The 27,430-nt window shown below is 38.4% G+C and overlaps 2 protein-coding genes across 2 annotated transcripts; both read left to right on the forward strand.

The window, feature by feature from the left end:
* The first annotated feature begins 4,041 nt into the window (after positions 1-4,041).
* Positions 4,042-6,405, forward strand: LOC113570862 (regulator of G-protein signaling 9-binding protein). The gene has a single exon (XM_026999543.2). The coding sequence runs from the start codon at positions 4,640-4,642 to the stop codon at positions 5,375-5,377; it is 738 nt and encodes a 245-aa protein (XP_026855344.2). The 5' UTR covers positions 4,042-4,639; the 3' UTR covers positions 5,378-6,405.
* Positions 6,406-9,645: 3,240 nt separating this feature from the next.
* pdpr (pyruvate dehydrogenase phosphatase regulatory subunit) lies at positions 9,646-27,006 on the forward strand. Its single transcript, XM_026999518.2, has 18 exons — positions 9,646-10,029; positions 11,159-11,438; positions 11,633-11,766; positions 11,882-11,963; positions 14,495-14,658; positions 14,770-14,891; positions 15,262-15,379; positions 15,605-15,754; positions 16,435-16,627; positions 16,727-16,851; positions 17,323-17,478; positions 17,747-17,880; positions 20,919-21,067; positions 21,886-21,998; positions 22,234-22,328; positions 22,813-22,902; positions 22,994-23,176; positions 23,388-27,006. Exons 2-18 carry the CDS (start codon positions 11,170-11,172, stop codon positions 23,790-23,792), a joined length of 2,682 nt encoding a protein of 893 aa, XP_026855319.1. The 5' UTR covers positions 9,646-10,029; positions 11,159-11,169; the 3' UTR covers positions 23,793-27,006.
* Positions 27,007-27,430: the final 424 nt, after the last annotated feature.

Below are 27,430 nucleotides of genomic sequence, written 5' to 3' on the forward strand. Positions count from 1 at the left end.
AGTAATCAAAAAGCAATTTGAGAATTCTCTGGGATGAATAGCCCCAGAAACAGTCAAGAGCTGGTGTAGCATTAGCAGTTCAGAATGGAAGTCTTATATGCTACACGCTGAAGTAAAAGCAGATCTGTAAGATACATGTTATAAAGCTGAGGAGTTCAATTCGAAACAATGTAGAGATTTATCTTCTGTGTAATATATTGGCTAATAGACTTTTGATTACAAAGGAGACTAAGAAGAGAGGAAGAATTGTCTTGGAAGGTCTTGGATGTATCAACTGCAGTGTTTTTTTTTTTTGTTTTTTTTTTTCAATTTTATGTATTAATTATTTTGAAACAAAAGCCCTACATTGATTTTACTGTGAAAATGAAGCTTTTGCACATCCCCCATGTCACAAAACTACAAATGATCATATTCATCCTATGTAGTCTAACAGATGTCAGGTTGACATGTAATGGACGTATATGATACTCTGTCTGCATCTTTTAGGTTTATGGACAGTTCACTGGTGGGGTGGCACAGCTGGCACATATGGTTAGGAAGTTGGCTCAGGTAGAGACCTGTAGGAACCTGCTGTTTTCCTCCCCATGTGGCAATAGTTTGGCCTGCATGCAGCAGGTTAATGTGGAGCACTTTCCCCTGTGCAGAGAAACCTTCAGGGCTTCCCGGCAGCTGCTGGCTCTGTGTCAGCATGACTTTAATTGTATACCAGAGTTCCATGTACCATCCAGCTCATTAAGGATAGAAGTGTAGCACTGTTTTTTCATAACCCAACAAAATTAAAAATTCACTTCCATGAAAACACAGAGATGATAATGTGTTTAAACCGATCAGCAGTTAGAAAGTTAGAGTTGGCTTTCTGAGCTGTGGTTTTTCTTGTCTAGTTTGAGTCATTCTCTGTTTTTCCTTTCCTCTTTTAATAAATTTTATTATATCATTATTTAATATATATTTTGTTTCTACTTAAAATGTATGGTAAATATTTTATGTTTACTTTTTCTGTTTTTATTCAAATATTTCTTTATGTAAAACATTCATTAAGGGATAGATTGTTATTATTTAATTCTTTAATATTAAAATGTTATTTAATTCTCATATATTTAGGTAAAGCACTTTGACTTGTCATTGTGTAAAAAAAAAGTGTTAAACAAATAGCTTTGCTTTTCCTGTGAAGCCTTCGGTAGCCAGTGTGAACATGTTTCTGATGTAGCCTGTTTGAACTTGTATGTGATCTAGCCTGTTTGACCATGTAACTGATCTAGCTTGTTTGACCATGTATCTAATCTAGCCTGTTTGACCATGTTTCTGATCCAGCTTGTTTGACTTTTGGACTGTGGATTTGCACTGTTGGTGTTGTTTTGTAAATGCTTGTGCTGATTAAAACTGCTCTATACTTGCATCCAGCTTCAGTACCATTACAATATGGTTAAAGGACTGAATGGTTTTCAGGGTATTTATATCTCTACTGGGTGAACTGTATAGGAATCACAGGCCTCTTTATATATATATTACTCATAATTTTGGTGACATGAGTAATTGGACCATTGCCTGCTCAGGTGGTTCTAGATAAGATGATTGGAATATTATTAGGAAGTAGGAATGCACTGGTTAGCAATCACTGAAGATTGATGAACTGAATGACCCATGAATATACTCAGTCATGAGTTTTGATGTCAATGGCTTCTATCGCTTCCTTTGGCCATCTTATTATACCAGCGGGATATCTGATGACTGGCAGAGCGTAGGTGTTGATAGCTCGGATCTTGTTCTTCCCATTCAGCTGACTTTTCAGGACTTGCGTCACTCTTTGTAGGTATTTGGATGTAGCTAGTTTCCTTGTGGCCTCTTCATGATTTCCATGCCTGTAGGTAATTGTAGCTTCCATTAACATCTGCTTTGCTATCTTCTGACAGTATAATCCCCTCAGTGGAATGTAGGAACAATGGTTGCTTTGAAACCCAACATTTAGACTAACACTGAAAACACTAGTAGCTCAGTGTTCCAACATTAGCAATGCACGGAAGGTTTTATCCCAAATCCAGCACCAAATCCAGGAGGGGCCTGAGGACTGTTGAGTGTCAGAACCATATATATATATATATATATATATATATATATCTCCAGGTTTCGCCTCTGACTCTCCAGTGTCCCCATTCCAATCTGTACCAGGTTTTCCAGTGAGTTGAGGACCATATAAAAGGAAGAGGAAGGGAAACAGGCTCAAATTATGCCTCATTAGAGAAGAGATTGTCGTTGCTAGTGCTTTGAGTTGTGGCTGTTTTTTGAGATTGTGATTGCTTAGATTTGTGTGAATGACTTTGGATGCTCCCCTTGATTTATGGTTCGCTTTGTCCGTTATTGGTTTGGTTGCTGGTTAATACGTGACTTGTATCTAGTATATATTGTCCTATATATTGTAGTTACACAATAGTGATAGGGAGTGGGTGCCAATTTTGTTTGGGTGTGGATTTATCTCTGTTTATTCCAGTATAGTCAGCGTAGTCATTGTTTGTTTTTATTTTTGTTATCTTAGTCAGTTGTCTTTTTGTTTCTAGTCTGGTTTTATTTGTGGTGTTGGCCTGGGCCACTCCTGAAGCTATTGCACCGGTTTCTTGTATATTTCTGTATCTGAACACCAAAACTTGTAAATACACTTGACCTTTGCCATCAGCATTTGTTTGGTTTGCATTCCATTGCTCATTATTACTACTGTTGCATTCAAAACCTATAAACCTATACTGCCTCCCAGCCTCGACTAGGTTATAACTATATATATACACACATACACACATACACACATACATAGATACATTCATACATGGCTCAGATGTAGCTGATGATGTTATATATGATTCTATATATAGAAATTCAGAAGCATGTTGTTGAAATGTCCTGTTTTTGTTATCTATCTCTCTCTCTCTGTCATATATATATATATATATATATATATATATATATATATATATATATATATATATATATATATATATATATATATATATATATATATGCAGAAAGCAGTAGTGGTAGTCTAAGTGATAGAAACAAGCTAAGGAAGGAATATTGTAAAAAAAAATATATATATATATATATATATATATATATATATATATATATATATGCAGAAAGCAGTAGTGGTAGTCTAAGTGATAGAAACAAGCTAAGGAAGGAATATTGTAAAAATATATATATATATATATATATATATATATATATATATATATATATATATATATGCAGAAAGCAGTAGTGGTAGTCTAAGTGATAGAAACAAGCTAAGGAAGGAATATTGTAAAAATTGCAGGACTTGAAAGAAGAAATAGAGAGATTTGCAGTATTGCAGTATTATATTAAAAGCATCCCGCCAATACCTGTCATTTCATGAATACTAGATTATTCAAGAGAGAGGGCAATAAAGGTTGTCACAATGTACATGAATTCAGGGTTACAATACAGTCGATCAGCTGTGGTATCAAAATTAGTGGATTACAACGGAGTATAAAACGTATGGCAGCCTATTAGGCACAGTTATGGAGAAAGTGATCACTCACATTTACAGTGTAAATGTCAGTCTATGTGAGTTCACCCATTATTAAAGAATATCTCTCTTTAAGAAATAGATTGCTGGTGATTTGTGGTGATTAACACTGGGGTGAAATAATTTTAGAAATCTGAATAAAACAACTATTCTTTATAATTTAACTTTTCAAGTATCATTATACATTTTTTTGCATCCATTATAGCATTCTGGCTTCTGTTCCAATGTACTAACGCTAAGTTCTGAAGTGTTGCTAAAAACGTGTTATTTTCAGAAATATGAACGCGCGCATAAATCGTCGATTTTATCTTGAATGATGGCTACGTGGACCCAATTGCTCCAGATATTCAAACACAATTGTGCCAACCAACCAATCGTGATAACGTATTTTGCGGGGCTTTTTGGTGGCCCTGTTAATACCAGCGAGTGGTGGATGCTGACTGGTTCTTTCAGCGATGTGCGATCACATGAACGCACTGGGCTACTAGTGGTATTCAAAAGACAACGAACCTGGGGTGGACAGCTCCCTCATGAAAACACAAGAAATTCAGCACCATGGCGATTTTAGTAGGTACATAAGAGGACGGCTTAAAACACATGCTACTTCTGGACACTTCTAAAGAAAGGATTTTTGTATGACACCTTTTTATCAGCAACGAACGAGTTTCACTGCAGGACAAATTGCGTCTCGTTTGAAAGGATTATCGGTGTGTAAGCTACATTTGTGAGTTTGGGAAAACATTTCACTCCTGTCGTACACCTTCGTTTTACACATTAATATTACATATGAAGCGAAAACACGTTTTAAACGTATGGTCGACCCGCCTGCTGTTCTGGCAGACGCTGACTAATCTCCGACAGCAAAAGTAAAGCTGTTTGCAGAGCCATTTATTGTGAAGCCCGATTGCTCTCTGTCAGAACAGGGAACATGGCTGGAAAGGAATTTGCTATGACGAGAGTGCTGAGTGGATTCGTATGGCCGCTCCGCTCCCGTGGAAACTAGACGGCAGTGCATTAATACCTGAAGCACAACGCACCATTTTAACACTTAGGTTGAACTACTTTTTTTCATTGCAATAAGGGAATATTTATTCTTGGACAAACATGGGAAAAGAGGAATGCAAAACAATGCTGGACGCCTTAAATAAAGTGACGGCTTGCTACAGGCACCTGGTCTCCGCTCTTGGCAGCACATCAGATTCCCAGAACCTACGCGAGGAGCTTAAAAAGACTCGCAAGAAAGCTCAAGAGCTTGCTGTGGCCAATAGGACTAAACTAACAGCATTGCTGAAAGACAAAACCATTAGCAATGACGACCGAGCGGAGTACGAGCGACTATGGGTGCTTTTTACCAGCAGTATGGAAATCTTAGAGGTTGATATGAAAAGGTCCCTGGAGATCGGTCAAGATTTCCCGCTGAAAGTGCCCACACGGCACTTCATCCAGACGGGAATGACTGGCAGCACCACAACAGTAGCATCCCGAGCTATGAGTGTGCAGAATATGAAATATGAAGCCGACGCAAACATCGATTTAACAGATCTGAGAGATCTGGAGGCTGAGATTGCTCAGGTTGACCAGATGATGGAAGACATGGAGATGAAGGTCCAAGTGGCGCCTTGGGCGGTGGAAGCTAAGCAGGAAGCGGGAGCTGAGTTAAGATCCACCGCTAGCATTGGAAACTCATCTGTTGGTGTCATCTCACTTTGTGAGGAGGAAACGAAGGAACGGGGAAGCTGGACTGATGGCGAAGCTGGACTGATGAGGGTCTTCGCGGGAATTATTTTCACCGTAGTTTTACTTATTGCTGGGATTCTAGGATACTTGATTATTAATCTTTGAATTAGAGTCATGCTAAACGAAAGACCTCCTACAGCACTGTGGCCGAAAATGTGAGCACGTCTACATTTATCTTAGCCTGCCAGGGTGTATATGGCTCGCACTAAAACGCATTCAGGGTTAGATTGTCCGTCTGAATGTAGGCTACACGGTAGCATTATGTCACGAAGGATAGCTTGACGAGCGCTGAATTGATTGCCGTTGTGTATGTGATAAGTGCGCTTCATCACACTGGCAATATTATAATGCAGTTTTAATAGGTCACGGGAACGTTTTTTTTTATTGTAAGAGAAGAGTAGATCCACAGAACGCCATGCTCCACTGACAGCGTCGTGTAGTGGTTAAAATATCAAAACGGGTTAGGCAGAACAAATCGTGTCCGTCAAGCAACGTTCCCGTCTCACTGAGAAATAATACGCGTCTTAACAGGGCTCTGAAAGATTATTGTATTGGGTTCCTGCACAGTGATAATGAGGACCTTGAGAAAACACTAAGCTGTAGACATTTTGAAATTCCCTCAGTGGCTTTCGGTGTCATGGGGCTCCCCAATCACAGGAGCAGATAGGTTAGACTAATAATTTAATAGAATTATACTTGTAACTGATATAACCAGATGGAGCCAGATTTTTTTTTTTTTTAATGAACAGTGTAGGGCTAAATCTCACTATGTTAGGCATATCCTAACATAGTGACATATGTAGACATAAATCAACATTTTGAGCTCAACTCAATAAATGCACTGCAAGCATCTTTACTTTTAACATGAAAACAATGTTTCACATTTATCACTGGAGCCAGTATTACATTTAAATCTGTAGTTTAGACCAGTTATTTGTTATGCGCTATGTCCATATTTTGGACTGCACAAGCCTTAGTGTCTCAAGTATTTTAAAATGCCATTTAGATTTTACACTAGGAGTGTGGAACCATAGTGTTTCTGTGCATACTCAGCAAGAGTTATATAGTAAATACCACAAAGTTCAAGGTGTACATACAATTTATTTATTTATTACAATAAATAATGTGAACAATACTTGTGTCTTATTTGAAAATGTGATACTGACCTGAAGAAGCTGATATCTGTTCTGCACATATTTAATTGTTGGCATGTTAGAAACTATCCTTATTATGTCTTGATAAAGTTATGTAGTTGCATGTAGTAGCCTATGCAAAGAAAACTAATATACATTCATTTGATCAGTTGACATAAATTGGTTTCATAATCTGGTTTATTTGAAAAACAGCACTGCAAGAAACTGAATTTACCCAGACTTCAGACAATGCATAATAACAATACTCAAGCCAAATATAGTATAATACTATATTATACTCAACTAAAACTGATATTTTGCAGGGAACAAAAATATTCTATTGACAATATATTCCTTAAACACTTTAGAGAAAACAAAATACCTATAGTACACTCTGGGGCTAGACATTGGGAAGTAATTTTTGACATGACTTTGGCTATATTTGATTACAGATATAAAATGATCAAAATTAAGTGTTACCACAAAGCTATATCTTATATTAAAGAAATGCATTGAAGAAAAATCTGCAAATGCATTATCTACTTAACCTTTAACAAAGTGAGATTCGAATGAATTTTGATCAGAACAGTGTTTTATCTATTTTATCAAAGCCAGATTTTTATCCTGCATATTTGTTTATCATATGCCTGTCATTCATACTTTTCACAGTCTTCTCACACTAAGCTGTGTTTTGCTAAGATCACTTTAGCAGGTGATAAGAGTGAATTTGCCAAGTGTACCTGGGGTAACTGAGGGATGGTTACAGCATCAAACATGTATCTTTTTCTCAGCCTCAAAGACTAATTAGAATTTTCACCAAGTAAAACTTGGGCTGTCGGAGGGCCAGGAGTGCCAAGGAGTACTTCCTCAGTACCAGGACTGAATACAACAATAAAACAGTAAAACAAACTAACAAAACCACTGTGATCAAAGATTCAGCAGCTGCATGGTCTGCTTCTCCATGTTGAATAAAGCTGCTGTTAAATACTTCAGATATTTTGCCTTCATCTTTTCAAATGTGTATTCACTGTAAATTTTACTTATTTACTTCAACATGTCCTAATTCCCTCTAAATTTGTGTTCCAATGTGACTTGCTGACAATATTGGGTAATGTGATTTGAGCTGCTTGGAATAAGATTTGTTTTGCTTAGGATGCCTGTTTGACTTACCATAAAAATCAGCTTCTTCAAAACACATGTGCAGTTTGCCTTGTCAAACCAGGACCAGACAGAACTGAGTATCATCGCATCATACTCCAACAGACATAATACAAGCTTTCATGTCCAGCACCTAGCAAGAATTTCTGAATCATTATCATGTTATCACCAACTATTATCTCCAGCTATCAGTGCACAGTAAATGCAGCATTTTTTTGGATACTGAAGTAATAAGGAAACTGGACTTAGCAGATGCAGTGGTTTTGGATTGGAGCTTAAAGTTGATCTAATTAGTCTCCCTGCTGTGACTTGTGACTCATGAGTTCATAATTACTGCAGTGAATGCTTGTTAGCTGGCACCCTAGAACAAGGGATAGGGTAAGAAAATCAATGACATTTAAAGGCCAAGGTACACATCCACCAGGTAACTAATATTTACTATGATAGAGTGAAAACAAAATACAGTAGTATATAATGTTTTTTACTGGCATTTCTTCTTACATCTCCACATGGATATCAGGATATTAACTTAAAAACTCAGGGAACCTACAGCTGTGTTTTTAGTTAGGTTAATTTTCTGTTAATCTTGCTTTTTTGGGAACATAATGTTCATATACAAAGTATGTCCTATGAAGACAATTTACACAAATACAAAATTTATTTTTGACAGAATTTCATACTTGTCATACTTGTACTGTATAGAGTTTAAGCAAACTATTTGCGAGAGTTCTGCACTTCTGCTCTGCAGGTCTGATTTCTCCCCCTTTTGCAGACATCTTAGCTACCTGAACTGATGCACCAATTTGGTTAGTTTTTGAGCAGTGGTTTTGTTGTTGTTTTTATGGAAAATGTGTTGAATGCTTAACATAACAGTCTAGTTTAGTATTATACAAACATTTAAATAATTTATAATATGCTCCCTGGGTCTTTAAGGTATATTGATTCATGTTCTTCTGTAAACATTATACAGACTGATTCACATTTCTAAACTGTTGTCCTTAAGATATCAGCTAATGAGCGAGAAATGTTGCAAAATTATCTCAAGAATCACATCAGCGTAGAGGCAATTCTGAAACACCTCTCACGTTAAACCTGGCCTTTCCAGGGTGAAACACACCATAAAGTGGCATGGCATGAAAAATTAATTTTCAAATAAGTCATTCAACCAAATGAAACCATCCAGGTTTTAGAAAAACAAAAATAAATTAAAAACTTTTGGTATTAAATTAGAAAACTAAACTAAAAATAAATATTAAATATGTTTTAGTTTTTCATTTTTTTTGTCCAACGCAGATTAAGTAGGCTACTTGCAATCCCACGTACATATAGCGCTCCCTACAGGTGAGAAGTAGATAGAACAGACAGTAACCCACCTTTTAAAAGGCAATGCGTCAATACAATGAAATACAATGAAAACAGATTATTTTCCGTGGAGATCTCGAGTATACTTTTAAATTCCAAAAGATGCATCATCTGTCAAAAATATATTTTCTTATCTTTCATGTTGGGTATGTTTCCAGATTCTGATTAATTCGATTTATTCTAATGGCATCATTTCTTACAAATATGCCAACAGTTTTATTTTGCATTAATGCATTTGGTTCATAGCTAATCATAAGGGATTTTTTAAAAACCATAAGTACTGAAAATCAAAGAGAGTTACTGACATTGGAATAGTTAGCATTTCTTTAAGTGTAACTATGTAACTATGATAAAGAAAACAAAACGTTTTAATATGCAGCATGAAAAATCCTGTGTTCTAGACAGTGCGAGTTAGTTTATCACCAAGCCAACCACTATTTACCATTGTTTTGTTTTTTTAAGGTTAAGTACAATGTTTACTATTGTAATATTCACCATGAGTAACTAATGCTGATGGCAACATTTGCTAAACATTAGAATAACGCAACTGAAACTGTGATGATAAGTGGTGTTAAAGGGACGGGACGAATTACCCCCCAATTAATAATTCTGTGCGATTAAATTCAAACATTTGTTTTACTTGCAAAAAGTCAGACACAGACCATTGAACCTCTAGCTAACGTTCCCCCAACTACTCCAAGATAGACGCTCCGTATGGCACTAGGATTCACTTCAGCGCTTTAGCAAGTGACCATAGAAATTACGCAGAAACCTGCTTTAGTGTAATAGCGACGGATGTCTGTCGGAAAACGAAGAACGGTCATAATGCCCACCACCATTTACTAGCAACGCACGCAAAATTAATCACAAAGCAAGCAAACTAGCTATCTAACCGGATAACATTATGTAGCCAACATTAGGGTTAAGTAACTAGCTAGGATAACGCAAGTTAAAATTTGGCTTTACCACTGGGTAAAAGTGTGAATCCTTGGTGTGTCATCTAGCTAGCTAACCTAGCTAGTTTCAAGTAAAAGGTTAACAGTCAAGACTACCCGAAAAGTAGGTTAACCTAACGAGTTGGACTGGGTAGCTAACTTGGATCAGGTAAGTTGAACGGCTGACTTTGGCCTCAATTCAACGCAACTGACGATACTGATTCGGTTTTAAGTACCGTAACACTAGCTGGCTAGGTTAGCTAACTGGTCTCAGTATTTTCTAAGCTTAGGAATACTGTTAACGTTAACGCTATCTAGCTACCCAAATTAGCTAGTTAGGTTAGCTGAATTATGGAAGTAACGCTTACATTTTGATTAATGAGAAGTGGTCTGTAGGTAACTTGACTACGTTTAAACATTCTCTATCTCCAGAAGGGAGCTAGCTATGAGGTACAATATCTTGGGCTTGCCGGCCGCTGGAATTATGGTTTAGATACATGTTGACTAATTAGCTGGCTAGTATGGCTGTTTCAAACTACCCAGCTAGCTAATAAAACCTTTTTCGGAATTAACTAGCTATGCATGTTAGACAGTGAAAATGTTTACCATTGCTCAATTCATTGTTTTCGATATATTACACAGCTTAGTCAAACCATGGACGACTTGATTGACCGTCAAAGTAGACAAGCCAACAGACCATTTTAAGTCACCCTACATGTGTAACGTTATTTTAGTCTACATTACTAAAAGTATGCAAGAGTTGTGAAGTTAAGCTTGTTTGAGAGTGAAATCTTTCTGCTAGTGTGCAAAGACCCCCCTCCTCCCTACGGATCACCAATTTGATCAGGCAATTTTTCAGCCTACACTCATAGATGCTTCCTGGAATTCTCAATCATGCATCATTTAAGTTTGAAAATCTCAACTTTTCACAGTGGACACTTTATATTTCTTTACAACCTTAATCAGTCATGTCTAAATGAGGAGTTTCCTGTGGATTGACTGAAAATAAGAAGAGAGATTGTTAAGGGAAGACAACCGCTGACACTGTCAACTTGGATAGGACAGATTCGATTTGTGGACTAATTGTAGCTATCTTTTGGAGTATGGGAACTTAGTCCAGTTTGGCATGTCTCAGTCTCTAAAACCAAAGGTTGTATGAGATAATGGCACAATTTATTTTTTCTCTCCTGATTTCTTTTGCAGAATGCGTCAGCTTGCCTGTTTTATATATTACACATATATGTTTTTGCTGTCTGCTTTTTATGTTTATTTTGATAACTATATGGGTTTATTTAAAGGTGGAAGAGCCATGCGTGGCTGTGTGTGGAGCTCCAGAGCTCTGTCCCCTGGCCTGCTGCTTCGTCTTCTAAGGGATGCTAGGTGCTGTGGACACAGGCTGGACCGTCAGGGCCCCTGGGGCTCGGTCCGGTTGTTAGCCACAGCTCAGGACACCCAGCCTGTACCCCTCCCCAGTCAAGCCCGAGTAGTGATCTGTGGTGGAGGCATTGTTGGAACATCAGTGGCCTATCATCTTGCAAAGTTGGGATGGACAGAGATAGTGCTCCTAGAGCAGGGCAGGTGAGTATTCAACATGTACTGTGCATTGTACAATGGCATGCAAAATGTTTACTCAGAATACTCTTTCCAGCTGGGAGTTAGTATCCTTGCTAAATATGACATCTTTTAGTGACTTGGGTAACCTCTTAACCTTTACAATGAAGCACAGGCTAGCAGTAGTATTTTTATATGCTGTATGGCTCTATCTGTTACAGGCTTGGAGCTGGCACAACACGTTTGTGTGCTGGAATTATAAGTGTTGCCAAACCTATTTCTATTGAGAGCCAAATGGCAGACTACTCTAATGCACTCTATGAGCGTTTGGAAGAGGAGACAGGAGTCAAAACAGGTGTGACAACTGCAGATTTACAAGTTTCGAACAATTACAAAGAAAAAAAAAATCTTGGCTACTGGAGAATGCAGGACACAAGGGTGACTTTGCTTGTGGTGTGTTCATCCTCTAGCTTTTGTTAGGACTGGCTCGCTGTGTTTGGCTCAGAACCAGGATAGATTCCTGTCTCTGAAGCGCTTGGCATCCAGGCTTAGGTAAGATGGCTTTATGTTCTAAAGAACCTTGGCCTGACCCTGTTCTGCTGCAGTATGCTTGCTGTAGCAGAAGCTACAGTGTTCTTTCTTTCTGCCGATGAATAACTGATCTTATCTGCTTCCTTTAAACCTTAATCCTAACAATTGCAATTTAGAAAGAATGCAAGTCACAAAAGCTGCAGTACTGACTGCACATTATTAATAATTTTGTCAAGATTCTTGACATTTTTATTGCTTTCTAAGTACTATATCCAGAATTGTAGAGGAAGTTGTTCTTCTCAACAGTTTATTGTGACCGGACATTACTGTGGATTGACCCCATTCTTATCTTATTGGACATCAGTTACACTTTTGCATGTGGATGTATTCTGTTGTATGCACTACTGCTATACGCAAGTTACATGGTATAACTTATTGTGCATGCTGTGATCACGTTGCTGAACATCCATTGTTTTCATCTTTTGTTGCCTTTGCACCTTTTTAAAACATTTTTTAACACCTTTCCTGAATGCTTCTTATTGACACTTTTCCATAACCAGTGCATTTCTCTCTGGGTTAATAAAGTGATTTATTTCTCCATCATTTACTTTTTGGAATCACAATAGTTATACTAGTCTATAGTAAAAGTCTGAGTTGTTTGATACTATGTGGGCCATGGATACACCACTGAGTTTAACTTTAACTCGTAATATTGGTCAGAAACATCATAATTGCACATTTTTCCTCATTTTGCCCAACTTTCATAGGGAGCCTTTATGAAGTGTTAGGCCTATCACTGGGTTGATCAAGAATTTCAAAAGTGCAACAAGCTTTAAATCAAATTCTGATTGTATTATGTTCATGTGTTACTTAAGTTGATTAAACATCGACAAGAAAGTTTCTTGGCCATTGTGCTGACCTGAAAGCTTTTTTTCTTGTTTTTGTTTTTTCTTTCTCTAACTAGGGCATATGACTGATGTCTCCTGTATGGAGTTGCACAAGTGCTTTTTCAATACTACAGTGTAGCAAAAAGATTCTGTAACATTCAAGGCTTTCAGTACTGAATATAGCCCGAGGAACTGAGTCAGTATTCTTGATATGCAAATCAAATTGCGCATGTTAATTTGACTCGGCTGGGCGACACACGCAAGCCTGCTGTCTTGAGCAGTGAGAAAGGAGCATAGACTGTATGGAATGCAGTAACCTAGTTAGCTAGGTAGCATGGCTATGCTAAAAACGAAAGACATTCTCTCTCACGTCTGAGACTTGTGGGAAAAACTGGCTCAAGGAGTCAAGTGTGGGCGTATTTTGCCCACACCGCTGATGAAATTGGCCAGCCAACAGCAATACTGAATTAGATACTACAGATGGTATGGATATTGTAGTCAAAATTCTGTTATCATGACAAGCCTACTCCTGTGTTCAGACTAGTGTGTTTGATGATACTTCAGCCACAACATTGCAGACACTGACAATGGCACATTCAAGAAGTGGGATATATTGTGCAGCAAGTGCAGTCAGTCCTTGAAGTTGATTTGTTGGAAGCAGGCAAAATGGGCAAGCATAAGGATCTAAACACTTTTGACAAGGGCCCGATTGTGATGGCTAGATAACTGGGTCAAAGCAATTCCAAAATGGCAGGTGTTGTCAGGTGTTCCCAATATATATTGGGTAATACCTATCAGAATTGGTCCAAGGAAGGACAAATAGTGAATTGGAAACATGATCATGTGCACATAAGGCTCACTGATGTGGGTGGGGAGTGAAGGCTAGCCTGTGTAGTCCATTCCCATAGGAAAGGCTGTGGCTTATGTAGCCACAGAATGGTCACAGTCCCCTTGCTGACCCCTGTCCAATGCCAAAAGTGGGCACATGGGCATCAGAACTGTACCATGGAGCCGTGGAAGAAAGTGGCATCATTTCACAAATCATGTTTTCTTTTACATTACGTGGATGGCTGGGTGCGTTTGCAGCACTCAAGATGGCACCAGGAGGCATTATGGGAAGAAGGGAAGGTGACTGAGGCATTGTCATGCGCTGGGCAATGTTTTGCTGGGAAATCTTGCATCCTGGCATTCATGTGGATGTTATCTCGACATGTACACCCTACCTAAACATTTTGGCAGACCAAATACACCCCTTCATGCCAATGATATTTCCTAATGGCAATAGCATCTTTCATTGCCAACCAGCAAAAGGTATTCAGGAATGGATTGAGGAGTATGGAACAAGAGTTCAAGGTGTTAGCTTGGACTACAAATTCCCAAGATCTCTCTTATTGATGTCTTGGAAAGCCAAGTTGGATCCAACTTGTAATTTGCAGGAGTTAAAGCATCTGTTGCTAGTATCTTGGAGCCACAGGACACTTTCAGAGGTCTTGTGGAGTCCATACCTCCACCGGTTAGAGATGTTTTGGTGGTACAAGGAGGATGTACACCATATTAGGCAGGCGCTTTTAATATTATGGCTGATCACCTAACCCGTTTTTTCATTAATTGTGCCTAATAATCAGAGAGGTGCTCCATCCCAATGTTTTTCCTGTTGTCTTACAGGGTCTTGGGAATCGCCTGTAATGTCATTAAACCCAAAGAAGTTGTAAAGCTTCATCCCTTGGTGAACATTCATGACTTGGTGGGTGCTCTTCATCTCCCAGGAGATGCTATGGCATCACCACCGGACATCAATCATGCACTTGCTGTGGCTGCTGCGCGACACGGTGAGATTACTGACCTACCTTTGGGAGTGGCAGAGTATTTAAATCTAAAAATATCCCACTTCATTGTCTTTTTGCATTCTGTCTCCTCATGAGCATGTTAATACTTCACAGGAGTTCAAATCCATGAAAGAACCAGTGTGAACCATGTTCTCATGGAGAAGGGCCATGTCACAGGTGTGGAGACCGACCGAGGCCCTATTGAGTGCGAGTACTTTGTCAACTGCGCTGGACAGGTTGGTTGGTTGAGAAATACTGTAACACACAGTACCCTTAGTAAATTCTGTTGTCATTTTGTGCTTTCTTTAAATTTGTGCTGTTTTTTTTTTAATGCAGGGAGAATCACATTAAGAAATTTACTATAAATGTAACCTTTTGGGTTCAGGTCACTGTAATATTGTGATTTTGAAATGAAAACGAGATGAAACTATGGGTATTCACAAAAAGAGTGTGTTAGACTTACTAAATTAATTTAGAAATTTATTCAGATTTGATCATCATGTGAACATCATTCCTTAGGCTTACATACCTAAGTAAGCCCCTGGGAGTACTTACTTTCACTTAGCCACTGGTGGTGATCATTGTTGTTGTTTGCTGGTCTTGTAGTGGGCATATGAGCTTGGCCAGAGTAGTGAAGTGAAGGTGTCTGTGCCTCTGCATGGCTGTGAGCACTTCTACCTCCTGACCAAACCTCATCATCAACCTCTTCACCCCAACACACCAGGTGATGTCCCAAACACCATACAGTCCCAGGCCTCAAAAAGCATGACAAAAGTAGCAAAAAATAAATGTATGATTATTCACGATATTATCTTTATAGTTCTTATGCTCAGATATTCTTAAAAGTTAAAATGGAGTCAGTTGTTGTCAGTTGTATAATGAAGTTGCTTTAGCCTGCGACTGAGCAGTCAGGAAGTTAGACTGAATGCAGAATTGTGACTGTATTTAGTGGTGATGGATATGGATGGGAGGATCTATGTACGGGCTTGGCAGGGTGGCATACTGTCGGGAGGTTTTGAAAAGAACCCCAAGCCCATCTTCACTGAGGGCCGCAATCAGCTAGAGATCCAGAACATGCAAGAGGACTGGGACCATTTTGGTGAGTGTAGCTTTGCAACCCAAAGTCTATTTTTAAAAAGCATTTCAGGGTCTTTGTATTGTAAAACACTTTGCTGTGCTTTTATCTTTTCAGAGTTGTCTTTTGGATAAGGCTTCAAAAACATTGGCAAAAAAGAATACATTAATAAGCATGGAATCAGATTTTATTCACCTGTGATCATTTGACACAGCCTTGCATTCATCCTTATATCATAATGTTGCAGACTATTTGCTGTCACCTGTTTAATGTAGCATAAAACATTTATCGATGCGATGTGTTAGAAATAAGAATTATAGTTCGCCAAATATTAAATAATTTCTCATAGCATTAATAGGATCTTGACACTGTTATGTATGTTATTATTTTTAAAGGCTTTTACCACATGCTGTATAAATGTGAATAATGTCTGATTTGTAAAAGTATAGCTTGTTTAAGGTAAGGTAAGACTCTTAGTACTTTAAAAAGTTGGTGGGTTGCTGTATATTTTAAAAGTGAGGAAAAATATTGTTTCTGTCTTTAACCTTCAGCTATTTAATACTTCAAATACAGTTTTGATACATTTTTGTGCTAAGATATCTTGCAGCATGGTTAAGATGTCACGTTCTGATATTTGCTGTCTGCTTTTAAACACTTTTAGTTCAGACTACTTGTCCCCTCTCTCATTTGGCTGTGTGCTTCAGAGCCCATGCTAAATGCCCTGCTCCGAAGGATGCCAAGCCTGGACTCCTGTGAGATCCACCAGCTGGTGAACTGTCCCGAGTCCTTCACTCCAGACATGCGCTGTCTCATGGGTGAGACCCCAGGCGTGCATGGTTACTTTGTCCTGGCAGGCATGAACTCCTCTGGCCTGTCCTTCGCAGGGGGAGCTGGCAAGTAAGGACCAAGCAGAGCCAGTTTGGAGCTGACTGTATTTTCTGGTGTCTCTTCCGATTTTTGACTGTTTCTTTACCTTTTCCGACCTGTTGTGCTTAGGTACTTGGCTGAATGGATGACGTATGGATATCCAACTGCTAACGTTTGGCCTCTGGACATCAAGCGCTTTGGCAACCTGCAGAGCAGCCGTACCTTTTTACGCCATCGGGTCATGGAGGTCATGCGTAAGTCCTGAACAAGTTCTAATGATGTCTCTTAAGAAGAGTTAATAGAAAACGCTAGTGATGGCAGAAGCTGACTCAGTTACTTTTTTCTTTACTCATTTATACAAAGCATTCTCCTGAATAAGTCATACAGGTCTGGTCTCATGTTTTGGCACTGCTTTCCGTTTGAAAATCTGTAAAAGCAGTGCTCAACCTACAGCAGTTAATAGCTTATTATTGCACATATGTCATGTTTTTGAGTGAACTATTGGCTTAATTTGTATAAGGAAAACTAGAACAGTGCTGAGCGCAAAACTAATTCATGTTTATATTGCCTCATGTTTCCATTGTCTCATCTATCAACACTGTGTGTGTGTGTGTGTTGCGTCAGGGTTGCATCAACTGGCAGTTAGTTGCTTATCTAAGGCCTGTCTACTGTGTACTAAGCATTTTCTTCGTCTTACTCAATTTCCCCTTTTGTGCTGGCTTTAGCACTCCTGTATGAGTTAAAGGTTCCAAGATGGGACTTCCAGACAGGCAGGCAGCTTCGCACGAGCCCCCTGTACGACCGGCTGGACACTCAGGGTGCACGCTGGATGGAGAAGCATGGCTTTGAGCGTGCCAAATATTTTGTCCCTGCTGGAAAGGGTGAGAGGTTGTTTTGATTTTAATAGGTCATCGTGTGATTTGTTGAGTTTTCACTTTGTGTCTTCTTGTATCATGCTTAGTTTTTAGTTAAAAGAAATTTTGAGAATAATTATTCCCATTAATTCTGTTTCCTTTTCTGTGACCTAGTGTAATCCTATTGACTCCATGTAGCATTTGAAGAAAGTGTTGCACCGTGCCCTTTATCAGTTTGAGTTCTTTTTCGGTGATGATGCGTCTACTCTGCCTTCAAAACATTCCTGTTACACAGACTTGCTGGCCTTGGACCAGAGTAAAACCTTCTACAAGCCAGACTGGTTTGACATTGTTGGAGCAGAGGTGAAGTGCTGTAAGGAGGCAGTGTGTGTGATTGACATGTCCTCCTTCACCAAGTTTGAGCTCACAGTGAGTGCTTCTGTTGGGTTGGTTCCCTCTTTTTCTGGATTTACTTTTTTTTTTTTTATAATGTTTTATTTTATTTATTTATTTTTTACTGCTGATCTTTTTGAACTTGCCATTCATTTCACTGCATTAATTGGTAATGCAGTCAAATAGTGTTGCGTAACCAATTATATAACTGGAATCGTGTTCGTCCTTAAATATGTATTATACAAAATATCCCTGTGGATATTTTGTCACAAATTTACAAAATTTGCAATTAAATAAGAGGTATCAAAATCTTAAAATCGATGTAAATACAAATAATAAGGATTAAGTCAAAATTAAAAAAAAAAAATACTCCCATTACTAGTCTTTGCAATCAACTTTTACTCAGTTTTATGCAACCATTTTGACACTTTGCTTTGTTATTTCTTTTTTTCTTGCCTTTGTTTTTGTAATTCTTACTTTTAAACTGTTAAATTCTTACCTTAAACTCAGGTTTAAAGCATTTTATGAGTAGAGCTTGCATTTTTAGAAAGGAATAAGACAGGTGTATATTATACCATTTACAGCCACAATATGTGATAAAATGAATAATTCTAATTTTTTCATAATGATTCATGAATACTGATTAGATTAAAGAAATGGGTCCACTTTGAATTATTCTGTGTATTACTCATGACTGACTAATCAACTGCTTGACCAAAAAATATGCATTCATAATGAAAATTCAGAATAACTCAAAAGTTGTAATTTTAAATATTTAGGATACTTCAGTAGTTTTTAGAATTTGAATGCTAGAATCCTTTTAAAATGATATTGTAGGATATCCATCCAACTTAAAACATGCTATAGAAATTAGAGTATTGTAGAAGAAAAGCTCTCAGAATGTTGCAGAGATTATTAAATGAGTAGTTTCGGCACTGTCCAGTATCAGTTTCGATCAAGTTCTTACTTTACATAAAAGTCAAAATTAAAAATCAGTATGATATTTGTGTCTTAGCATGGACACCAGATTTGTTAAAGATATGATCACGTGTACTTTGTACGTGTACGTTGCATAAAGCGGCTATGTTCTCCCTTTACACAAACAGCTACTCACAGACCACAGATATTAATGAGATATTAGTTAATGAGTTAGGATCATGATAAGGATGATGGCACCAGTAATGATGTTGCCACTGATAACAAAATGTTGATGATATCGATCATTACAGCAGGGATGGTGATTTTGTCCATCCTTTGTCACAGTTGACAGCACATGAATGTTAATGATGGTACTGGTTATGACCAAATTAAAAGCTGATTTGAGTCCTGCTTGAAGGACAGTGGAACCTGAGAGAAAGAAAGGGAAAGATAATTGGTTAGAAGTTTTTCTAAGAAACTTCACAGATGTATTAGGGTTCCAAAAATGTAAAAATTAAATCCAGTTTATTGTTTCTAAGTTATCTTGTTTGGTGAGGAGTATGTGATGCTTTGAGCCATGGTAAATATCTATGGCATCACATGGTTATGCATAAAACCAACTGCACCATTTATACAGACATGCATGTTTGGACACAAGTATACAATAATGTTACAAATTTTACAAAACAAAAACAAAGTAATGAAATGAAAAAGGAAAAAAAACAAAAACAGGTGCAGGTGTTGTGTGAAAAGCCTGAAAAGCCTGAAGCTGGACCTCTTGATATGGTGTGGCAGCTCTAGGATCTTGATGTGATTGGACTCGTGAGACCTGAAACATCCATCTGAATCAATGGAAGCACCATTAAACCTCCTAAAAACCTTACTTTGCTACAAAATACAGGGAGAATGGAAAAATAACAGTGTAAAACTGCCTTTGGTTACCTTGTTTTAAAAAGCCCATATTGTAGTCTGTCATCGAAATGCAAAAAGGCATAAGAAAGCAATAACCTTAAGTCTTCTGCACTGATGACTGTTAATTCAGTGCATGGATAGATGGTCACCTCTAAGACTAGGGCCTGGATGCATGCCATGGCAAAAAAACAAAAAAAACCTTGCCAGTCTGCATTTAAACAGTGTGTGTAAGATCTAAATCTTCCTGTAATTGTAGCCAAGTATCCTGAGCAGATGGAAAATGCCACCAATCCTCCAATCCCAAAGAACATGTATGAATCATCATGGCTCTATATTTTTAAGAAAACAAGATTGATTTGTAATTCTTGTTATTGGTATTTCTTATTTACTATGTCTATAGATTTTGATACCAAATAATTTTTTTGTAGATTGCAATTTTGGTTTAACACTTTTGGCATAAAAGTACTTCCATATGTTTTTAAAAAAACATGTTTGCTTGAGGGAAATAGTTTTCAACCTATTCTATCTACTGCATCTGTCCCATCAAGGATTACTAGAGACTACATGTTTTCTACATGCTTTCTAAATATATAAAGTAATCCTACAGACAGTTGTTGGAGCAGTCACAAAATATTTATGCAAAACATATTTTTGCAGAATGCTTTAAGGAATTTGTGAATTAAGATTTATATCATTAACTTTTCCAGAAGGAACTGCATTTTATTGTGATGCTTTAGTGTTAAACTGCATAAGAACAGTTTTAGTAAGGCATTCTCTCATATGTCACATTGATTGATGGTTTTAAAGTCATATTACGTCACTTTTTTCAAACGTATTGAGAGTTCATCAACTGTTCTTAGGCATTTATTATAGGTGTGTTTCCAGGCAACAATATTTATTTATTTTTTTATCAACTGGTAATCAGCCACATGGTACAAATGTGGAAGGCAGAGATTTAATTGAAATATTCCTTTAATTATCTAACTTGTGGCAAGTGTGTGAATATTTGGGCTTGTATTTAGCTATGAAAAAGGTCTCTAGTGAGATGGGCTTCTATCATTTGTTAGTTAGCCACATAGGTCCATCAACCATGTCAACATTTGGAGTAAATGTAAAATGGTGGTTTTTGAAATCTGCAAAAATTATAATTCCTATTAAAATAGGAATTATAGGAACGAGAAGAAGATAAATGAAGCTTTATTGTTGACTCCCTGTTCTTTTTTCTTTGCTTGTCTCCCTATAAGTCAACTGGAGACCAAGCCCTAGAGCTTCTCCAAAGGCTGTGTGCCAATGACCTGGATGTTCCTGTAGGGCACATTGTCCACACGGGGATGCTGAACGAGAGGGGCGGCTATGAGAACGACTGCAGCGTGGTGCGGCTCAGCAAAAACAGGTGGTCAAGGAGTATACTAGCAACTCCTCACATGATGATGTATTTGGCGCGGTAGAGTTTCTGTCTTAGGAGAGGCGAAAGTCTTCATTTTTCAGTCTTCATTATGCAAGGAAAGAGTATGAAATAATAGGCTGCGTTTGTGCAGTTGTATGTGATTTTAAGATGGCAGTTGTCCAGTTATGTTTCAACAAAGAAAGTTGTTATTAACAATAATTTGAATGGTGCTAAACACAGCTGTTCAAAAGGTCTTTGGGATTAGATTCCTTTTTTGGATTCCTTTTTCCCTGAAAAGTATAACTCTCTCCCCCCCACCCCCATACCACAGTATATCTCACTGGATGCATGCCCGGATAGAACTCAAGATGTTTTGTCCACTACAATAGGAGATAATCCAGCTCAGAATGTACTTGGCAGTTACGCTGGATCCAATGAAAGAAAAAGATGTCTCACCTGTTTTTGCTGGATAAAGATAACTCGAGTCAGCTATGGAGGCTATCTAAACTAGCTTAAAATGTGTTTTGTCTTACTGTGTTTATAGAGTTCTGCAGAGTTACTGTTTCAATTCCAGTAATCCATGTGCAGTGGTGCAACATTTAATTACATCAAAATGAGATTTATTTTCATTGCCTAGTTTCCACATCAGCATACACTGTGGTTTTTAAATCAGCGTTAATAACATGGTCTGAGTCAATTAAAATGGGACCAGTATGCTGCAATTGTTAAGGCAAGCATATAGTTAAATTCTTCAAATGTCTTTACATTACATGGGGTGATATATCTGTATGATGTATGTGGTTTCTTGTTGGATTACCTCCTAGTTTCTTCATCATCTCTCCTACGGATCAACAAGTGCACTGCTGGTCTTGGATCAAGAGGTATATGCCCAGTGATCCACAGCTCCATCTAGAAGATGTCAGCTGGAAGTACACCGGTGAGAGGCGCCCAAGCACTCAAGAAATTAGCATACTGGCATTTCCACATTCAGATGTTGAAATAGGAAGCTTTCACTGTTTTATGTTTTCATTTTTAAATTCTTCTTTGTACTTTGTGTTAAGCTGTGCTAAGTGCTTTGCATGAACATGACCATATATGTGTTCTAGTTCAGTTCCGTGTGCTGCAAGAAAATACTTAGAAGTTTTTTTTTCCTGATACTTCACGCTTTACAGCTCTTAATCTGATCGGCCCTCGGGCAATGGATGTGCTGTCAGAACTCTCCTACGTCTCAATGACTCCAGAGCACTTCCCCACTCTGTTCTGTAAGGTCAGTGGCAGACATTGTGTTGGTAAGTTTACTTACTGCTAATATAATGGCAAACGTGGACGTTTTCAGTGTCGAGATGGGCATGGTGTTAGGTAGATGAAAAAGGGTATGCTAGCAATTCTGAGCCCAGTTTAGCAATGTAGGGCACAATTTAATATGTCATCATACTGAGACTAAGCCATGTGTATTTTAAGCCTTTGCCAGTACCTTTCTGGCACCCCTCCAGTTCCCTAGAGTGCCTGTTTAGGGAGATAGATGGACATTGGACATAATCACACCCATCCCCTGACATTGTGGCACACCGGCCTGTAGCGGTTGTCCTGCTCGCTGGCTGGAGCTGAGGCAGTGACTATCCCCCACCTCTATGCACAAGCAAAGGACAACCCAGTGACAGCCAGCTACAGCTAAGCATATGGTTTCTGTCCCTCATGAAAAAGGGTATGCTGGCATTGTATATTTCTGAAAGATTTCATGGTCACTACAGGAAATGAGTGTGGGCTATGCCAACGGGATCAGAGTGATGAGCATGACCCACACTGGTGAGCCAGGCTTCATGCTCTACATCCCTATAGAGGTGAGCCGCAACTACTTTTGCTGCATTAGTACGTCCTGTTCTTATTGGCCGTTCTAATTCTAATATTTTGTAATTTACTCTGTTTTTCCAGTATGCACTGCACGTGTATAATGAGGTGATGTCTGTGGGCCAGAAATATGGCATCCGTAACGCAGGCTACTATGCCCTACGCAGTCTGCGTATCGAGAAGTTCTTTGCCTTTTGGGGCCAGGACTTGGACTCCTTTACTACGCCGCTTGAATGTGGCCGTGAGTTCCGTGTTAAATTTGACAAGGTAATTGCGCTCATTTTTCATCCTGCTAGACGTGACAAAATGGGTTCTGAGATCATCATTCTTAGTAGGTTTCAGAAATTACATGAGTGTGAACTTATCCAGATGTTTTGTGTATTTTTTCCTGTTTAATTCATTTAAGCTCTGCCATGCTCATTCTACTGCTTCTCTCTCCCTCCCTCTCTCCCTTTCTCTCTTCCTTTGTCTCTCTCAGGGCACAGATTTCCTGGGCAGGCAGGCCCTGATGCAGCAGCGTCAGGAGGGAATCACGCGCCGCTTCGTCATGCTGGTCCTGGAGGATCACGACGCCGAACTGGACCTGTGGCCCTGGTGGGGGGAGCCCATCTACCGCAACGGCCAGCTTGTGGGCGTCACCACCAGCAGCGCCTACAGCTACACCCTGGAGCGCCACGTGTGCCTGGGATTTGTCAGCCCGGCCACCGCAGGCCAAAACCCCACCGTTATCACACCTGATTTCATCAACCGTGGTGACTATGAGGTGGACATTGCCGGCCAGAGATACCCGGCCAAAGCCAAGCTGTACCCGTTCAGTTCACTCTTTGCCCAGCAGAGACGGCGCAAGGATGACATGGAGCTCAGCAACTTCCAGGGTAAGTAAGAGGATGGGACCGTCGCTCAGTGGTGAGGCTCAGGACCAGTGGGAAGGTACAAGTTGGGGACGGGGAGTAGTAGCATGGCTCTCGTCATGCCACTTCTTTCTCACTGTACACGCGGTGCCAACCTGTCTGGACTGCACAGTCAGCTCTGTTCTTTGCCTCCTGTGTGCAATATGTTTCACACCAAACAATCATACAACCAAGAGCCTTGCTTCTGTCCAGTCTGGTCTCCTACTGTTCTCATACTCTTATAGCTTTTTTTTTTTCCCCATTTGACAACAGAATACTGTTTTGTGATTTTTAGCCGTATATCGAGGGAAAGCTACCCTGGTTTTGAGCACGAACTCTAGTCTGTGCTGATTGTCTGCCCGATGTAGTCCTTTTACTTTTATGCACAAATAGAGCAGGAGCAGGCTTTTTTTAATCTTATGGATTTAAAGATCGAATAATTTGATAATCTTTTGACAATGAGGTCCTTTTGTTTGAACTGCTCTTCTGAACCAGGCCAATTAACAGGCCATGCTGTGGATAGAGGCTAACAACTATTACAAGTGTACAATCAAATCTTTTTGTCTCAAATGGCCCCTGAAAATCAGATTGGTGTTGATGTTGACTCATCAAGGGGACAAAGGCTTTTGTGGTATCTGAGGCCTTTTGGTGCTTCACACGGTGAGGGACAGGATAAGAGGAGAGGAAGAAAGTTGCTAAAATGATATCGTAGTGAGCAAAAGACTTGTCATCTTTTTCAGTGCAAATTGTTGGGAATGAGCAAGTTATTGTTTGTGATATGGCCTTGGCGTGTGCTCTCATTCTAGAACCACAAACCAAGCCATTTTGAATATATTTCAGAAAAGGGTGTATTTTTTATATGGGCAGAGTGTACAAAATATTATTATTATTATTTCCCCCCCCCATCTTCTCTGCACAAACAGTAATGTATATAATGTCTAATGACTTTATATAATATAAAGTCACTTTTTCATATCTGAATTTCATTTGTAAAATTTTAATTCTCACTTTAACCTGACTGAAACACCTTGTGAAGTCATGCTTTATTGCAGTGGGTTTTATGCTGAAAATTGATTGACTATTGTACAACATAACAAAAATCATTATACTAAATATATGTAAATTAATAAAAATGAACCCCCTAATTTTTTACAAACATTAAAATGAAATTTTTTTTTGGGGGGGGGTGGGGTTGTTTTGTTTATTGAATGTGCAATGCAAGGTAACTGACAACAGGCTTTTGTTGCAGTTTCACTCCTGTCTAAAGTGATTAAACTTTGATAATTATCTGGCAAGGTACTGTACAGAACTTTGGGTAGATTTTATTGTTCTTACTTTATCCCATTTTCTTAATCAGATGCCACTGATTTTTGTTGAATTTAACAGAGAGATCTGCTGTGGGTGCGTGTGTGTGTGTTTGTAAAAGCGAGACACTTGTACACTAGTGATGGTTTGATTTTCAATGAGAGAAAAGAACACAATTCTTACTTTTGCAGACTTTGCCTGCAAAGGGGGTCAGAATCATCTTATAAATAGTAGTAGTTTGTTATTGGTGGATCAGAATATATTGTGCATGATGGTCTTCTGTATATGAAATGTTTTTAAATAGTGCTTTAAACATTTGTCTGTACATGAGAGCACAGAAACTTTAGTCTCTATCTAATCTTGGAACCCATGGTGGTATTTAGCCACAGACTGCACAGTAACTCTGCCTCTTCTCTTTAGAGATGTCTTTCCATTGGTTGCTCAGCATTGGCCAGGTATACAGAGCTTTTGTTATAAACCAGTAAAATCACATCCATACTGCAGATCTGACAAAATGCCATCTTGTTGCATCATGTTTTTTGTTTATTTATTTTGGGTGGGCTTTATTAATGGGAAATAAGTTGTTGTATGGCATTTTTGTATCATTTGTTCAGCATTGGAAAAATTTTGACAACTATTATGCACCTTAGTATTAGTTTTGGCAAAAAAATTATTTTTAGACCACAAAAATTGATTAGCTTTAACATGGTTTGCTTTTTTGGTTTTGCTCTGGAACTTTGAGGGTAATATAGCTAAAAAGCAACAGAAGCTTCTACCCACTCATTAGAGTCACGCATACTGCATCATCTCACACTGGCCTCAAACCTCACTGATAAATGATCTTAAACAATATGTACAACATATTCAGATGGTATGTGTTATCATCACAGATTCTGCATGTGCCTTTTACCAAATAATACCAAATAACTTTAGGATTGGGTTACAGTTTATTAGTAATATATATGTCAGATGTCACCATGCTGTGTGCAGGGACAGGGTTTTAGGCCAGCACATTTAAACGTATTAACACTAGATAATAAATGAAAAAAGAATGGTTAAGTAACTTTCAAGGTTTCATTACTTTTTTGAGTGTAGCTATTCTTCCTGGCACTGACACAATGTTTTAGTAGGACCAGTTACTATATTATAATGAGCCGAGCCCAAAGTGTGAGCAACAGTTGCTTGATGGTAAATTATCACTTATAGCAGAACTGGAAGACATACCAAAATATAAAAACAACAAGCACATGATATGCAGAAGCTCTGCTGCTTCCTTCTGAATGGGTTTGACACAACAGCTTGCTCTCTGGTAATGCCCATATGCTCAAACATTGACTGTTTGGTCAGTGCCGGCCTGAAACCTTGGAGAGGAACGAAAGTGACAGTTTGCACAATATAGGATGTTTTTCCACCAGGCTAAAAATATACAAACAGTTCCCTAATAACATGTATTTTCATTTCAGTGTGATTCATAAATCCTAAACTCCCTCCTGGTTATAGTGAATTTTGCAATACCTGGATGAATAAATGTGCTCTGTCCATGTGCACTAGAACAACTTAATATTAGTTTATGTCTGAAAACAGAATGAGTTAATTGGTTGGGAAGTTTCTGCAGATAGATTAATCTCATCTGCTTGTAGAATTTTTTGGGATAAACTAATTTGACGAGTAGCAGTAGGACTACTACATCAGATCTGTTGCATCAGTGCACTTAGAGTATGCTGTGATGTGTTGTGTACTCATTTTTTTTTGGCTGCTGTAACTTGTATTTCAATGTAAACTATTTCCCTTGTACTGTAAACTGAAGAAGGCTTTTATTAAGACTCCGTTTTACCCCACAGTAATATCAGACGGGTGTCTTGATGTATCTGTACTATTATTAATAAAACTAGAGAAAATAAATCACTTTGTATTTGCTGTTTATTTCTTAATTCTTTTTTTTTTTAACACTGAATGTACTTATGAGACTATTTCTTGTTTCCCACTAGGGGGCAGTATTACACCTCAGGGATTAGTAGGACCTCATACTTAGTATATACTAACTTATGTGTGACACACAGTACATATATATCGTATATATATTTTAAATTCTCATATGTCAGTAGTTTGCCCTGGCTCTATATTCAAGTTGTCCTGATTATCATACTCTGTTGGCTGTTAAGATATTCTTGGACTTGAAATAACTGACTATATTAAATATCCCTTGTGTGGTAATCTTCATTTGCATGCACTCCAGGTTTGCATTAAAATTATGCTCTATTTTTAGGTGACAGGCCTGGAGATGAATATAGTTAACCTACAGGACATTTTGAAGCATTACATTTCT

Source organism: Electrophorus electricus, chromosome 4 (assembly GCF_013358815.1).
Source record: "Electrophorus electricus isolate fEleEle1 chromosome 4, fEleEle1.pri, whole genome shotgun sequence".
NCBI lineage: Eukaryota > Metazoa > Chordata > Actinopteri > Gymnotiformes > Gymnotidae > Electrophorus > Electrophorus electricus.

Coding starts and splice junctions, on each gene's coding strand:
- LOC113570862 (XM_026999543.2), top strand. CDS start 4,640: ATGGGAAAAGAGGAATGCAAAACAATGCTGGACGCCTTAAATAAAGTG.
- pdpr (XM_026999518.2), top strand. CDS start 11,170: ATGCGTGGCTGTGTGTGGAGCTCCAGAGCTCTGTCCCCTGGCCTGCTG. Junction 15,380..15,604: donor TCTTCACCCCAACACACCAG/GTGATGTCCCAA, acceptor GACTGTATTTAG/TGGTGATGGATATGGATGGG. Junction 17,881..20,918: donor TCACCAAGTTTGAGCTCACA/GTGAGTGCTTCT, acceptor TCTCCCTATAAG/TCAACTGGAGACCAAGCCCT.